Source organism: Leucopleurus acutus (genome assembly GCF_964270905.1).
Source record: "Leucopleurus acutus genome assembly, chromosome: 14".
NCBI classification, from domain to species: Eukaryota; Metazoa; Chordata; class Mammalia; order Artiodactyla; family Delphinidae; genus Leucopleurus; species Leucopleurus acutus.
In genome coordinates, this window is record NC_139156.1 from 78914924 (window position 1) to 78929424 (window position 14501).

General features: G+C 37.9%; 2 protein-coding genes across 4 annotated transcripts in view; one reads left to right on the forward strand and one right to left on the reverse strand.

Moving 5' to 3' along the window:
- The window catches only part of ERO1B (endoplasmic reticulum oxidoreductase 1 beta), a 63945-nt gene extending 60426 nt beyond the window's left edge, over positions 1 to 3519 (forward strand). For 2 of the 3 annotated variants that reach the window (XM_082854842.1, XM_082854844.1), the window contains one exon: positions 328 to 3519. In XM_082854842.1, the coding sequence (XP_082710968.1) occupies positions 328 to 388 (61 nt within the window). In that variant the 3' untranslated portion in view covers positions 389 to 3519. The remainder of the gene's footprint in view (positions 1 to 327) is intronic. The other variant, XM_082854843.1, reaches the window with a different exon arrangement.
- A 4953-nt stretch (positions 3520 to 8472) lies between these two features.
- GPR137B (G protein-coupled receptor 137B) overlaps positions 8473 to 14501 on the reverse strand; it is a 52325-nt gene continuing 46296 nt past the window's right edge. The window contains exons 6-7 of the mRNA XM_082854555.1: positions 13225 to 13349; positions 8473 to 11202 (exon numbers count right to left, since the gene is read on the reverse strand). Of these exons, the coding sequence (XP_082710681.1) occupies positions 11091 to 11202; positions 13225 to 13349 (237 nt within the window). The 3' untranslated portion in view covers positions 8473 to 11090. The remainder of the gene's footprint in view (positions 11203 to 13224; positions 13350 to 14501) is intronic.

Below are 14501 nucleotides of genomic sequence, written 5' to 3' on the forward strand. Positions count from 1 at the left end.
GGCAATGTAAATGATTTGAGATTCTTTATTGTAATGAATTATCATACCACTGTTCCCATCATTAATCTAGAATCTGTTGACAATATGAAGTAACTGGCTTCCTTTGCCCCTTCTAAACCAAGAGTAACGAACTGCAGCTCTGTTTTGTCAGTCTTTAATAATTATAGCATACGCATTTGAAAATGGAAGCTTCACTGCTTAGTGTTGTTTACATCATTTTATTTTCGATTTTGCTTTCAAATTGTAGCCCATATAACAGCATCAATAATTTGAAATGTGTACACATCATATTAGCTGTGCTAATATGCTTTCTTTTTTCTCTTGTAGGCTTTCTACAAGTATAAAAGAGTTACAGAATTTCAAAGTCTTACTACAACACAGTAGGTAATAGAGGCTTTTATATGTCTAATTAGAGACATAAAGTGACTGTGTGAAGCCTTTTTAGTCTTGGACATTTCAGCAGAAGGAGACTAATCTTCAGACTTCAAGAATTCTGAACTCTTAAAGAGAAAATTCAGATGTTCACTTGAATATTTATGCTTCTTAATAGATTATCAATTAGAGATATTTGTAAAGGAAGTATATACTTTTAAAACATGTAAACTACACTAATTCTGTATTTAATTCCATGTGTTTCCATCTGTTGAATATTCTGCTATTCCATTTGTTTAGAATTGGCTTTGTGCTTATTCTATTCTTTATTTCCAGCTGTCAAACTTAAATGACTATGTCTCCATCTGAATAATACTGTTAACTAGTCTATTATGGAAAAGGAGAGCTAGGGAGCAAATGTTGCTTAGGGCAGGTATCAGTGACAAAAATTCGTCAGTTATTTTTAAATGTATTTTTAGCCTTGCCTAGCTCTGTGTGTCACCTTCTGTAATATGGAAGTGTCAGCGTGATCAATGACCCTTTCAATGTATAGTTATAACTTAGAATCCCCAAGGCTTCGGTTTCATTGGTTTTTATTGAAGATTTTAGGTGGTTGTTGTTGTGTTTTGCTTTGGTCTAAAGGACCTGCTTCGGCAAAGGTGAATAAGTAATATCCCCATGCTACCCAGCCAGATTTCACGTGCCTGCGGTGGGCTGGCTCAAGAGGATTCTTTAGAACCTGTAAATCAGTTTCTATTGATTGTGTGTTTCTTTGCCCCTACTCCAATTTTAGAAATTTTTGTTTAATAAACCAAAAAAATCGCATAAATACTTATTTAACAGTTTCCATCTTGATAAAATTTGAATGGAATTGTATGGATTTATAACACCAAATGAAAACACTATATACACAAAACTTACTATTTTAAAGTAAGCATTTTTAAAGGACTTTATTTCAGAATACAGTCTATGCAATGCTCTTTCAATCTGATTTTCTTTGGTAGGGTATTTAAGTAGATAAATTAATTCATACCTTCTCTAAGCTTCCCCTTTCCCCACCCTTTCTTTTTTAGTTCTTTGTATATAAATGGTACTTCATGTGACTTGTACCAACAGATGACTTCATAAGTCCTAAACTGTCATTTTTTAAACCTAGGATTTAAATATCCTTAATATTTAAAATATTGATTATTTTAAAAGGTGTTAGTATATATAATGTGATTAATTCGGAAGGTTGCATCTGTGTAGAAGTCACGCGGTATCAGTCTTTCATGAAGTAAATAAGTGCTCTTAAACCCATATCTTATCCTGCCAAAGTCTGAATGTGTTCACTGATGATTTTTAGTGACATATTTTAACTTGTATTTAGTTGGCTTATCCCTTTTAAAAATACTTAGCCGTCCCTTGGAGGTCTGTGGTTTGAGGGAGTAAGATCTCACTATTTAATTATTTTCTTACCCCATTTCTAACCTTTATAGACCTGGAGTTTTCATTTTGTTGTTGACAGTGGTGGTATTTCTTTTAAGTTGAATAAAACAGGCTGACTTGGTTGGAGGCTCCTCTACTTTTTCTTTTCATTTTTAGGGATGCAAGTTATTGTCTGGTGGGAGAGGGGGACCTTCAGGTAAATTTGTCTAAAAAGTGAATATCTAAGTAATCTTGCTGGTAAATTAATAAGAATTATTCTTAGTGTTTTTCAGAGTCTAAGAAAATGTGAATGTTTTGCACTTTGTCTATTATTACTGTAAGTTTAAAAATCTTTTTGGTAGTGTCACTTCATTGTTCCCTCAGTTAAAGGCTATTATTTAAGCTCTGTTTCCTGGAGAAGATCTTTGGTCATTTCCATTTCTTGCTTCTTTCCTTTACTGTGATTTGTTTCAAGATTAGTTACAATTGTGTATTAGAGTGAGTTCTAGGAATTAAAAGATCTAGTTAGGGTAAAAAGTTCTTTTAAAGGTTTTAACAGATCTTTCACTACCAAGAAAATAAACAAATGAAGTATTCTTAAGCTGAAATCTATTTGATTAACTTTATTTTACCATAAATTAGATTGTGGCGGGCAGCCTACATTTTTGTGTATGTGTGTGCTTTTCAAATGAATGTGTATGTGATAGGAATCTTTGTTTTGCGAGCCTGGTGATGTTTTATGGTCCTTGTGATATAAACTTTTTTCCAACTCACATACCTTTTTGTTGTCAAGTGATACTAGAGTACCAACTGCATTGTGAAAATGCTTGCCTGGCAATAATACCTCTTGGCATTTTGTCTTTATCTCATCACCTAATTTAAAAGTCCAACACTTGATAATGTAACTTGACAGAAATGATTGTACCAGCTGATAAAGTAATGAAAAGGAAGAAAAGGAAAATATTCCTTCCTTCAATGGCATGAGTTTATTTTTTTTTCTTAAGTGGCATCTATGTAAGTTAGAAATACTGTATATTAAAACTGGTAAATTTAAATGTTTCTCTTGTGTTGATTCTTAGATTATGAGAAGGATCAGACAATATTAGTAATAGTTTTTACAGTTTTGAAATCTGATAAGCCCAGCGTTTTATTTTGACATTTTAACATTGTGAGTTACTCAGTACTTATAATCTCTGTACGTATATGAAACACTGTGCCATGTTTTACAGCTTTATCTAGGTGCCACTGTATATAAAAAAGGACAGCTATTTTGATCTCCGTCAGCATTGCCTTCATCTGGAAATTTGGGAACAGTTCACAGTAAACCTCTCAGCAGTTTGCAAACTGAAGTACCTGCAGAAACCATAGCTATTCACCAAAATACAGACTGGGTGCATGGTACCATGGAAATTATTTGGTAAAACAAAACAACATAGACACACACCAAATTTACGTGTACTCTAAGTAACATCTACAGGCGCAGCTTTGATTTTGAACAGAATTCAAATAATTTGCTGTTGTACCCACCAGATTATAGAAAATGTGAATTAAATGTTTCTGCCATCTTCCTGTCTTGTTCTTTTTTTTTTAACCCCCTTTTAAATGTTTCCTTTTATGAGATGAAAACTTGGTTATAATTTGGGCGAAGGGAAAAACTAGTCTGTGGTTGTTTCTTTTTAAAATCATAATTGCACTCACTGGCAGCCACTGTTGAAGGGCTTTGCATGGATTTATCTTCTCAGCAACGCTAGCAGGTAAGTACAATTACTTCTCTGTTTTTAAATATGAAAACTGAGGATAAGAGAGGCTAAGTAACTTATCCATAGTCAGAAATTCTAGGTTGTGGGACTAGAATTTGAAACTAGAAAGCCTGACTCTATAGAGTCTCGGCTCAGAAGGTGGTGTATTTGTGTTAGTTTATAAATTGGCTTATTACCATTCAACTAAAAACTGGGGACTTCTGGCATCTTTTGATTGGTATTGAGTCATAAAGCTTTTTAAATATACTTATTTTATTTTTTGAAAAGGTAATAACATTCACATGGTTCAAAACCCAAAAAATATACAAAGCTCTACAGTGGAACGTCGTCTTTCTTGGGCCCAACTTTCCGTAATGGGCATCCTTCCCCTGCCCTCACCATCAGTAACCTCTGCGCTTGGCTTCTTATGTTTCCATTCATACATCTTTAAGGCATATACCAACAAATACAAAAAGTCTTATTTTTTCTCTCATTTTTACCCAAAGAGTGGCATCATATACGTACTGTTTGCTTTTTATTCCCCCCACTTAGGTTTTCTTGGCAGTCTTCCCATGTCAGTAGATAGCTTAATCACTTTTTTTTTTTAGTAACTGCTTGGTATCCCATTATATGACTATGCAATCGTTTAATTAGCCAATCTCCTATTAATGGGCATTTGGATTGTTTCCAGATATTGTATTGATGCCATTTTACACATATGTAAATACGTACTTGTAAGTCTAAATTCCCCCAAATGGAATTTTTGGGTCAAAGCCCATGCGCATTCATAATTTTGAAAGATATTAGAATATTGCTCTCCACAGGGGACGGCTGCCAATTCACATGCCCACCTTCAGTTGAAGGCAGTATCTGCTCCTCCAGCCAATACCGGTGTTATTAAAAAGCTGGATTCTTGCTCTCCTGATAAGGTGCAAAATTATGTATCAGTGTATTTTAGCTTGTATTTTTCCTATCGTGTAAGGCTGACTACCTTTAATATGTTCAAGAGCCATATTTCCTTTCGTGTTCATAACTTTTACCCATCTTTCTACTGCACTGTTGATCTTATCAATTTCTAGGAGTGCTTTATTTGAGATGTTCATACTTTGACTGTAATAAGCTGTACTTTTTTTTTCTCCAGTCTATCTTTTGACTTTGCTCATGGTGGTTTAGCCATGGAGATTGATTTGTCTTTATGCAGTCGAATTTATTGTTTTAGTGGCTTCCAGACTTCTTGATAATTAAGAAGGCCCTTTTCACTCCACAGCAATAATTCACCTATATTTTCTTCTAGAACTTTTATGATTTTATTTTTTTAGATCTAAATTTTGACTCCTTGGAGTGTATCCTGGCATAAAGTGCAAGTTAAGGATCCAACCTAATTTTTTCCCAGACGATTACCCAGTTAATCCAGTACCATTTATCGAACAGCTCATCTTTTTTCCTCACTAGTTTGAGATGCTATGTGTATCTCATCTAAAATCCTGGGTTCTCTATTTCATAGATCTATTCACTCCTGTACCTGTACCACATTGTTTTAACTACTCAGGGCCTATGTTTTAATACCTGGTACATTGGCCCCCTCTTATCTCCCCTGCCCCCTTTCAAAATTTTAAAATGATTTTTTTAGCTCTTCTTGTTTGTTCCATAGGAGCTTAAAAAAATAAAGTCCTTTAACATAAGAATCATGCTAAAAACTCTGCCCACCTCAGTGTTTTCTCTGGAGGGTTGCCCTTTTAACCACATAATGTGTCACTGTTCTTTTGATACTTCACCTGATAAAAATCTACTTTTTATTATCTGTTGTGTTAATCATTTCAGTATTCTAGTTGCCAGCGCCCAAACAGGTGAGAGCAAAGAGACAGAACGTGAGATGCCTGTGTAGACAGAATTTCATCTCAGTGCTTCCGTTTTAAGACCTAGTTCTCAAATCATTCTTAGAAGCTGTCTTGCTATACAATCCTTATTTCCTTTTTTACTCCATTATGGATTCTTTGTCCAAAAGTTGGATGTCTGTCAAAGATTCATAACAAAACAGGGAGGGGCCCTTAAATGAGTATTAATCTTCTAAAACTAATATGCAGTGTATAAAAGTGCAAGTGCAAGAAGTCACCTTAAAAAAGCCCCGGTGATATATACCAGAAGAAACGGGATTTGAATATTCACTCACTGTTCTAGGAGCTGGGCATATAGCAGTGAACGAAACAGACATATCCCTGCCATTGTGTAACTTATGAACTCTATAACCTCACTAGGTTATATCTAGTTGATAGCGAGAATGCACCCAGAGGAAGACTACAGTTGACCCTTGAACAACATGGGTTTGAACTGCACGGGTCTACTTAACATGCAGATTTTCTTCAGTATATACATACTACAGTACTACGTGATGCGTGGTTGGTTGAATCTGCAGATTTAGAACCGGAGATACGGAGAGCTGATTACAAAGTTACATGTGGATTTCTGACTGCCTGGGGGTCAGCCCCCCTAACCTTCACGATGTTCAGTAATCAACTGTGTATCAGTCGCAGAGGAATAGGTAACACAGAAACCTGTCTAGTGGAGAAGGTCCCCTCGATGTGAATGAATCTTATTTGCTTGACAGTGCCATCAAGTTGTCACAGGCTGATTAAAACCGTCTACCTACCACCCCTTCGTCAGGGCAGAGTCTGCGTTCACCATGCATCGTTCTGATATCATTTAACTTTTCCGTGCGGATTTCCTTCACAGACTATATCTCCAAATGGGTAAGTGTTCTGCTGTCCTTTAACAGGTTTTCAGTCTGCAGACCTAAAGCCCAGACTCTAGGCTAGTGAACGCACCAAGGGGGTAGCACACCAAGGATATACAGTAGCACAAATTGAATGGCGCTGGTAAAGCATTATTTGGTTATCCTAAACTCACCCTTTCTATACCTCAATCAGTGCCTTCAAGGAGCACGTATGACTTGGGACTGCAAAGAAACGGGAGGGACTGTTGTAGGTTAGCAAGGGTCGTGGGAAATTGAGGGTCAGAGTCAAGAAAGATCAGAGTGACAGGGATCAGCAGAGAAAAGAGAGATTTTGAATCTCATACATGCTGAAAAGAAACAGGTCATGGATCCAGCTGAAGAGAGCAGGCAGCTCATCTCTAGTTCTGACTAGGTTCTTAAAGTTCAGAGACAGAAAACATATTCTGGAGATAAAAGACTCTAATATTCTGAGTGGTAGGGCACCAAGCTCCAAAAGGACAGATCAGGTTTGGAGGCTAAAGAATGATGGCAAGGTACGATTAGTCTCTAGGTAAACGGGATAGGTCCCAGTGACAGGTCAAGGGATAGAGATAGAGGTACGAATCCAGCTTTAGAGGAACCAGGTAGATACCATTAGGAGCTGCTGAGTCAACAGGTTTGGATCTGAGGACTTTGAAACCCCTACTTGATGACCTGGCAGCCAGTCTCAGAACCCCACACTGAATGAACCCACATCAGTGCCCAGGCCCAGAGGAGCTGAGTGACAGGTACGGGGAATGAACCCAGAGATCTAGGTTGGAGGCACACGAACATCAGCTGACTTTTAAGGTATTTTGACCCTTTGGTGCAAGGGCTCTTCATAAATACATACCTGCTAAGCGCCAAGAGTAGGGTTAATGTAAGGGTGGTGGTGTGTCCACAGGCTGGGCCCACAGACACAAGTACTGAGCCCAGGGTCTAGCACATAGTAGGTGCTCAATAAACACTGACTGAATTCCACTTCCTTATCCTCATGGTCCCTTTAAAAAAATGTTTCTTCACTTTAATCCGTTTGTTTATAGTCTTTGAGAAGAATTCCACTATTTAGCTTGATCCTTTCCAAAAGCTCCTCCATCTGCACTATGAAGTCTTAAGTAGTAGTATGCATAGTTAGAAATGCTTCCAATTAAAAAAAGTTCTCACCTATATGGAATAAAAATTAGAAATGCATATTAGATGTGTCTTTGATCAGCCTTATACTTTATCATGCAGTAATCTAAAGACACGAGAGCAAGTTTTTTTTTTTAAAAAAAACAAAGTTTCTTTATTTGGAAATCTTGATAGTTTCAAATATTTAGACCCATTTAGTTCTAATATAAGTTCATCTTTATGGTTAAAAAGTAAAAGCAATATTCTTGTAATACTATGTAAACGTAAATGAGGACCTTTTTCTCAAAGCACTTCTCACGCTCTAGGATTTACTAACACTTATTCCTTTCCTTTTAATAGGGGTTAATTGTTCAAGGCCAACAAAGAGCAGTTCTTCTGGATTTTGGTAAGAGAGAAAATTGGGGGATGCATTAGCAAGTGTGCCTGATGTAAGCAGCTAAACACAATAACCAGCATAGTCATTAGCAGTGTGCCCGACACATTCAAGAAAGAACTGGCATAGCTAAATGTGACTGGTGTGTGTATACTTTAAGAATCAAAACCTCTTAGAGTCCACAGCTCTGTGTGTTACACTCTGGGTGTTTTAATCATCAGCCCAATTAAATGGGTTAATTGTAGAAAGGAAAAAGAGCCACTGAAGGACATCTTACAGGCAGACCTCATTTTACTGTGCTTTACCTTATTGCACCTCAGATGCTGCATTTTCTACAGATTGAAGGTCTGAGGCAACCCTGCATTGCACAAGTCTGTCGGCACCATTTTTTCAACAGCATGTGCTTACTTTGTGACTCTGGCACATTTTGGTAATTCTCCCAATATTTCAAACTCTTTTCATTATTACTATATTTGTTAAGGTGATCCATGATCTTTGATGTTACTACTATGACTTGAAGGTTCAGATAATGGTTAACATTTTTTAGCAATATTTTTAAATTAAGGTACATACATTGCTTTTTAAGATATAATGCTACTGCACACTTCATAGACTACAGTGTAGTGTAAACATAACTCTTATATGCACTGGGAAACCAAAAAAAAATCATGTGATTCAGTTTATTGCAATGTTTTGCTTTATTGCAGTGATCTGGAACCAAACTGCAGTTATCTCCAAGGTCTGCCTGTACACAAATCAGTTGGAATTCTTTAGAAAATTAACTCCATAATTAACTCTGTTATGCATATTTCCAGTGGATGCACAGGAACATTCACATGCAGCCTTTTAGTGTTGAATCAGACTTAGCTAAATGATGGTACAAAATTTTCAGTGATATTGCCATACTTCCCCATACTTTTTCAACGTTCAAATTATGGGAGTTTTAATTTCATCATGTTGCCTTAAAACAAGAGGACAGTTGGGTATTTTAGAACCAGTGATCACCATTCCTTGCTTTCTCTTGGCCTTTAGTATTTCACCTAGGAGTAGCTTTGTTAGTGTACTTGGCAACACAAGTAAATTAGGAAGTTAAAGGAAATTTTAATTTTCCTTTCCACACCATACACACAACATTTCAGAGTATACGTGATCATTTACTATGAGAGTTTGTTACAATCAGTTTTTCATATTCTAGACGTGTTTACATTACTTGTACTTTAAGGCATTACTTTTCAAAAAGGGAAGAAGAGAAAAATAGGCACTTAAAACATTTTTATCGTTTCTGATAAAAAAATAATAGTTCAAATAATACTAGCAGCTTAATCATAAAAATAGATTACGGCTTTTATCAGTTAATGCTGAGTATTTCAATTTTCTTGCCAATAATAATAAGATATTTGTTATGTCAAAGGATGAGTATAATAATTGCATGATGTTTTGACCTAATATTGAAGAACTGCAGTACTTCCTGAAAGCATGATTTAAAGGATTTTTAAGCATTTGCTGAGTCTGCCTTTAAATTCTTCTAAGTATCACTAACAAAGATAGTATGACAAGTAGGGTGTTCTTAAAGCTATTTAGAATAACAACTTATAATATTTTAAGGTAACCTGAATAATCAGTGCAAATTTTGCTTCAGTGTAGAATTTTCCCTGGCAGTAACTGTTTTAAATATGTGACCCAAATTCTTCCATATACTGAAAAGCAAGAATGTTGTGTGTGATTATGCAGGGTGAAGGTGTTGGTACACATGAAAAACCCAATCATGACCCACTGAAAACTTGAGATCCTGACCCACTGAAAACTTGAGATCCTGATTTTTAAATACCATCAAGAGAAGAGAAGCAGACTTGATCACTGTGAAATCAGTGCCCGGAGACAAGTTATTCCTGAAGGCCAAACTGGGAAGGAAGACATCAGAAATGGGTTTCATAACGTGGGCAGAACTTGTTAATATAAGTTCCTTTTCATCTGCCCCTCCCCTCTGTCCCTAGATGTGAGATTTCCTAGGCAGAGCAGAAAGATACTTTCTCTCTGGTAACAATACTTCCTCTAGTACTCCAGCCTCCCTGACAGAGCCATGTACAGTCTCCTATTATAGGCAGTTTTATAACTGCAGGCCACATATATATGTATATATATAGACTTGGAGATTTTAGAATGGCATTTATGGTTGGGGAACTAGTATTTCATGACGTGTTTCACTTAAATGAAATACTACTTGCAAGCAACTGTCTGGAATGCCCTTTTACATGGCTGAGAGGCAGGACTCATGCTGTAGGATACGGCAGTGCTACTACCATTTTAAACATGCAGCTTCCAGTGGGCTGCTTTCAGAGCTACTTAAAAAGTATTATTTTAAATATGGTTGGAAACTGTAAGAAAACTGTTAGGATTTCACATAGTCTTTTGGCTCAGGGACTCAGGGTTACCTGTTATTGAACCCCTTTTGAGAACCTCTTCGTTGTTCAGTAATGAATGTTCAGTGAGCTGGGCAAGGTGCAGTCTTGAAGTCCTGAGGTAATGGGTATTAGATTCACTGGGCTAACAAACTGTGCAAAAAATCTCTGAATATAGCAGAGGAAGTTTAATAGTGTAAGTCAATTCTATCAGTGTTTTTATTAACTTTATCAACTTATCACTGATGGTATACATTAGTGCCCTGTTGAAAGGAGTACTAAATTTTGGCAAAATTTAGGAGATTCCCTGAGGAACCAACCATCTATGCCTCCAACAACTCTTAAGGAGCCAATTTACGTACTATGCAGTCTGTTGACGTTCTGCTACACTGTAACTTTCAACACTGGAGCTGCAATCGGCTTTCTAGATGTCAAATGTACTTAGAGTCTACCAGAATCTGAGCGATCTGAAGAGGTAAGGATTTGAGGAATACTTTAGTCCAAAAGCCTTTAAAACAAAACAAAACAAAAAACCATCAGACCATATACTGTATACTTTTAAAGTGAATTATGCATAAAAGTCTGTGCAAACTACAACATATATTGCAGTAACATTCTCAAAAAATCCTAGTATATTTTAGCATTAAGTTATATAAAATACATCTTTATAAAAGTACAGATTTTTTTTGAAGTTTAAATTATACTCACTGAAACAGGCAGCCAGGCTCACTTTTTAGTACTAAAATAAGGTTTTTATCACTCTAAATTATTGCTTAGTCCTATGGAGCCATCAGAAACCTGTAACAGAAAAATCAAGTCCTATTTCTTAAGGAAACATGCCCTAAAAATTCAGCTGTCATTAAATTAGTCTTTCTGAAGATTTTCAACTGAGGCGTCGTCCATATAACTGTTAACTGATGCTACCCATGGCTTGGTTTGTCAGGATCCAAAGTTGAGTCTGGTTGTAAAGTCCCTACTTGAGCCAGGAAGCTGTTAGTTTGTTGTCCCCAATCATAGCAGTCCGGAGCAAAACTTGAAAAGAAAAAGAGAGATTTCAGTGACGTGAAACATTACGCTGACTGTTGATGACATGCCAATTTTAGGCGGACAGAACTAGGGTTTTGTATAAACCAGACAATCCCGAAGCTGTTGAAAGTAGCTTCTTGAAGCCCGTTTTCCCACTAAACAGTGCTGTGCACAGTGGCTAGAAGACCACCCACAAGTCACCTGAACTCTGTACAGCCCAGAAGTGTAGTGATACTGCAGCCAATCACTGTGTATAACAAGACGCTTTAGCAACAAATTGTATCTCAATCCTAATGGAGAGTATAGCTCACTACCTGTGTCTTTTTTTAACATCTTTATTGGAGTATAATTGCTTTACAATGGTGTGTTAGTTTCTGCTTTATAACAAACTGAATCAGTTATACATATACATCTGTTCCCATATCTCTTCCCTCTTGCGTCTCCCTCCCTCCCACCCTCCCTATTCCACCCCTCTAGGTGGTCACAAAGCACCGAGCTGATCTCCCTGTGCTATGCGGCTGCTTCCCACTAGCTGTCTATTTTACATTTGGTAGTGTATATATGTCCATGCCTCTCTCTCACTTTGTCCCAGCTTACCCTTCCCCCTCCCCGTGTCCTCAAGCAGGTCTGTGTCTTTATTCCCATCTTGCCCCTAGGTTCTTCATGACCTTTTTTTTCCCCTTAGATTCCATATATATGTGTTAGCATACGGTATTTGTTTTTCTCTTTCTGACTTACTTCACTCTGTATGTCAGACTCTAGGGCCATCCTACCTGTGTGTCTTTGGACAAATAACTTCTGTGCGTTGATTTAAAAAATTTTTTTTTTCTGTGCCTCAATTTTATTATGTTAGAATGGGAGTAATATTGGTAACTATCTTGTTGGGCTCTTGTGAGTTAATACCTGTAAAATGTTTATAACAGAATGTTACTATACAGTTAGCTCTCAATAATGTACATTATTGTTGTTTTATCATTATTTTCCTCTGTGTAATGGAAAGGGGATCTTTTCTTCTTCCACAGAGGCAGTGAGGGCACCCTCAGCTGTGTCTCTTCCGGCACGTGAGAGGTTAGGGCTGCTCCAGCAGGTTATAGAGGGACATACATAGCGAACAGGCAATGCTGTGGGGACTGGAGAAGAGAAGGTTTTAGGGAAGAGAGATGGGACACCTTTTGACCTCAAAGGCCTGGAGTTCACTGACTCCTTTCCCAATTATCTGTGTTCTTTACACCTGCTGGCTGGGTGGACTGTTCTTTTTTCCCCAGCACTATATTTTATTCTATCGTCTGACCAGGATTTCTCTGCTCCCTGATCCACTGAGAAAGCAAGGTATTCTCCCAGCTTTTTCTGACCCTATAACAAGGACTCCTCTCAGACCTCTTTTAAGGTTTTCTAAGGATTTTACTGTAGTAGTAAAGAGCAGAAAAGCAAGCATATCTTTATCATTTTGCCCCAGGGGGAAAAAGAATTTACCTTAATATGTAACGGTAGGTCTTAAATTCACAAAGCGTTTCATAAGATAAGCTTTCACTTCTAAAAAACACTCAGCCTGAAGCTACCCTTTCACAGGAACAGTCCAGGGGTCCTGGGAGGACGGGCAGAGTGAAGAGAGGAGCCTGGCAAGCACTAGGTCAGCCGTTTCTGCCCCTCTCGCCCCTGCTGGCCTTGAAGTCCCAGATTCACAGGTTGAAAGAAGGGTCAGGATGATCGCTGAGCAGTGGAGTGTGGCTGAAGCGTCCCTGGGCTGAAGAGTGGGAAGGGAATCCAGTAGCTACCCCACCTCCTGTTTGCAGACCACGACCGTGGCCTTGGCAGAGGTCGCGAAGCGCATGATCTCAGGAGGTGGGTCTCAACTCTGGTTGCAGTTAGTCTTACTACTCAGATGCTTCCCCCCTCCTTTTCTGTTGGCCTCACCCTACCTCCAGCTCCGGGGTTTGATGCAGGCATTTCTGTTTAGTTTGAATCCATTTCATTGGCTCGGCCCTCAGCCTCCTAACCACGCCCCTCCAACATGAACTAGGGTCTTACCTTCCCTGAAGTCCCTGAGGGGTAATGTTCCAGGCAAGGTCATCATCACTGTCATATCTTCGAGGGTTGTCAAAGAAATAAGATCTGGGACCAAATCCATGGCTGGGGACCATTCCAGGGTTGGTCTAGAAAGACAGTGTAATGGTTCAGTGTATTTTCAGACACTGTGCCTTGCACGAGGCAAAGATAAATAACATCTTTCTTGCAAGAGACTAAAGATGCTCTATCCACCTGGATGGAGGCACTTGTAGCTGGAGTGTTCATTTCAGTTACTGTTTAATTTAAGAGGTATTAACTTTTTCTCATCAGTATGGACAAAATCTTCTTTCAGAGTTCTGCTTGCAGCAGTGAATGATCACCGTTTTAATCTCTTACAGAAAAATCAGACAATACCCAAATCAGCCAAACTAGACAGTCCCAAATTAGATATAAACCTGTATAATGATGTGGGCATTCACAACAAATTAAAATGATGAAATGATGAAATTTTGAGAGAGTTTCTTATCCAGTTTCTATAATCTGTCTCTCCTGTTTCTGTCCCCAAGCTGAGTTCACCTCTCAAAAAAAATTACAGTTGTCCACAGGGGACTGGTTCTAGGACCCCCCCCCCACAGATACCAAAATCCGAGGATGCTCAAGTCCCTAATATAAAATGATATAGTACAGTCAGGCCTCTGTATATGCGGATTTCACGTTTGTGGATTCAGCCTGGCATAAAATCCCATGTTTGTTTGACATCTTTGTACATATCATTAGTGGTCTTTTTTTTTTTTTTTTTTTTGGCCACACGGTGCAGCATGTGGGATCTTAGTTCCCCGATCAGGAACTGAACCCGCACTCCCTTCAGTGGAAGCACAGAGTCTTAACCACTGGACCACCAGGGAAGTCCCTAGTGGTCTATTTAAAAGTTAACCAATAGAGTATGAAAAAAGGTTATTATAGGATGGATATCTATATGTGAATTTCTGCTTTTCTAAGACTCACCTAGCCAAACATAGGAAGCAAAGCGGAACTTATACAAGGTGGGGCACCTTCAAATTTACTGTTTATAGCAGTTCAAGAATGTCTATACAGAGAATGAAGTTGGACCCTTACCTCACACATAAACAAAAAGTAACTCAAAACAGATCAAAGACCTAAACGAAAGAGTAAAAACTATAAAACTCTTAAAATATAGGGGCAAATCTTCATGACCTACAATTTAGCAAAGGATTCTTAGATATGACACCAAAAACATGAGCAACAAACCAAAAAAACAGATAAACTGCACTTCAAAC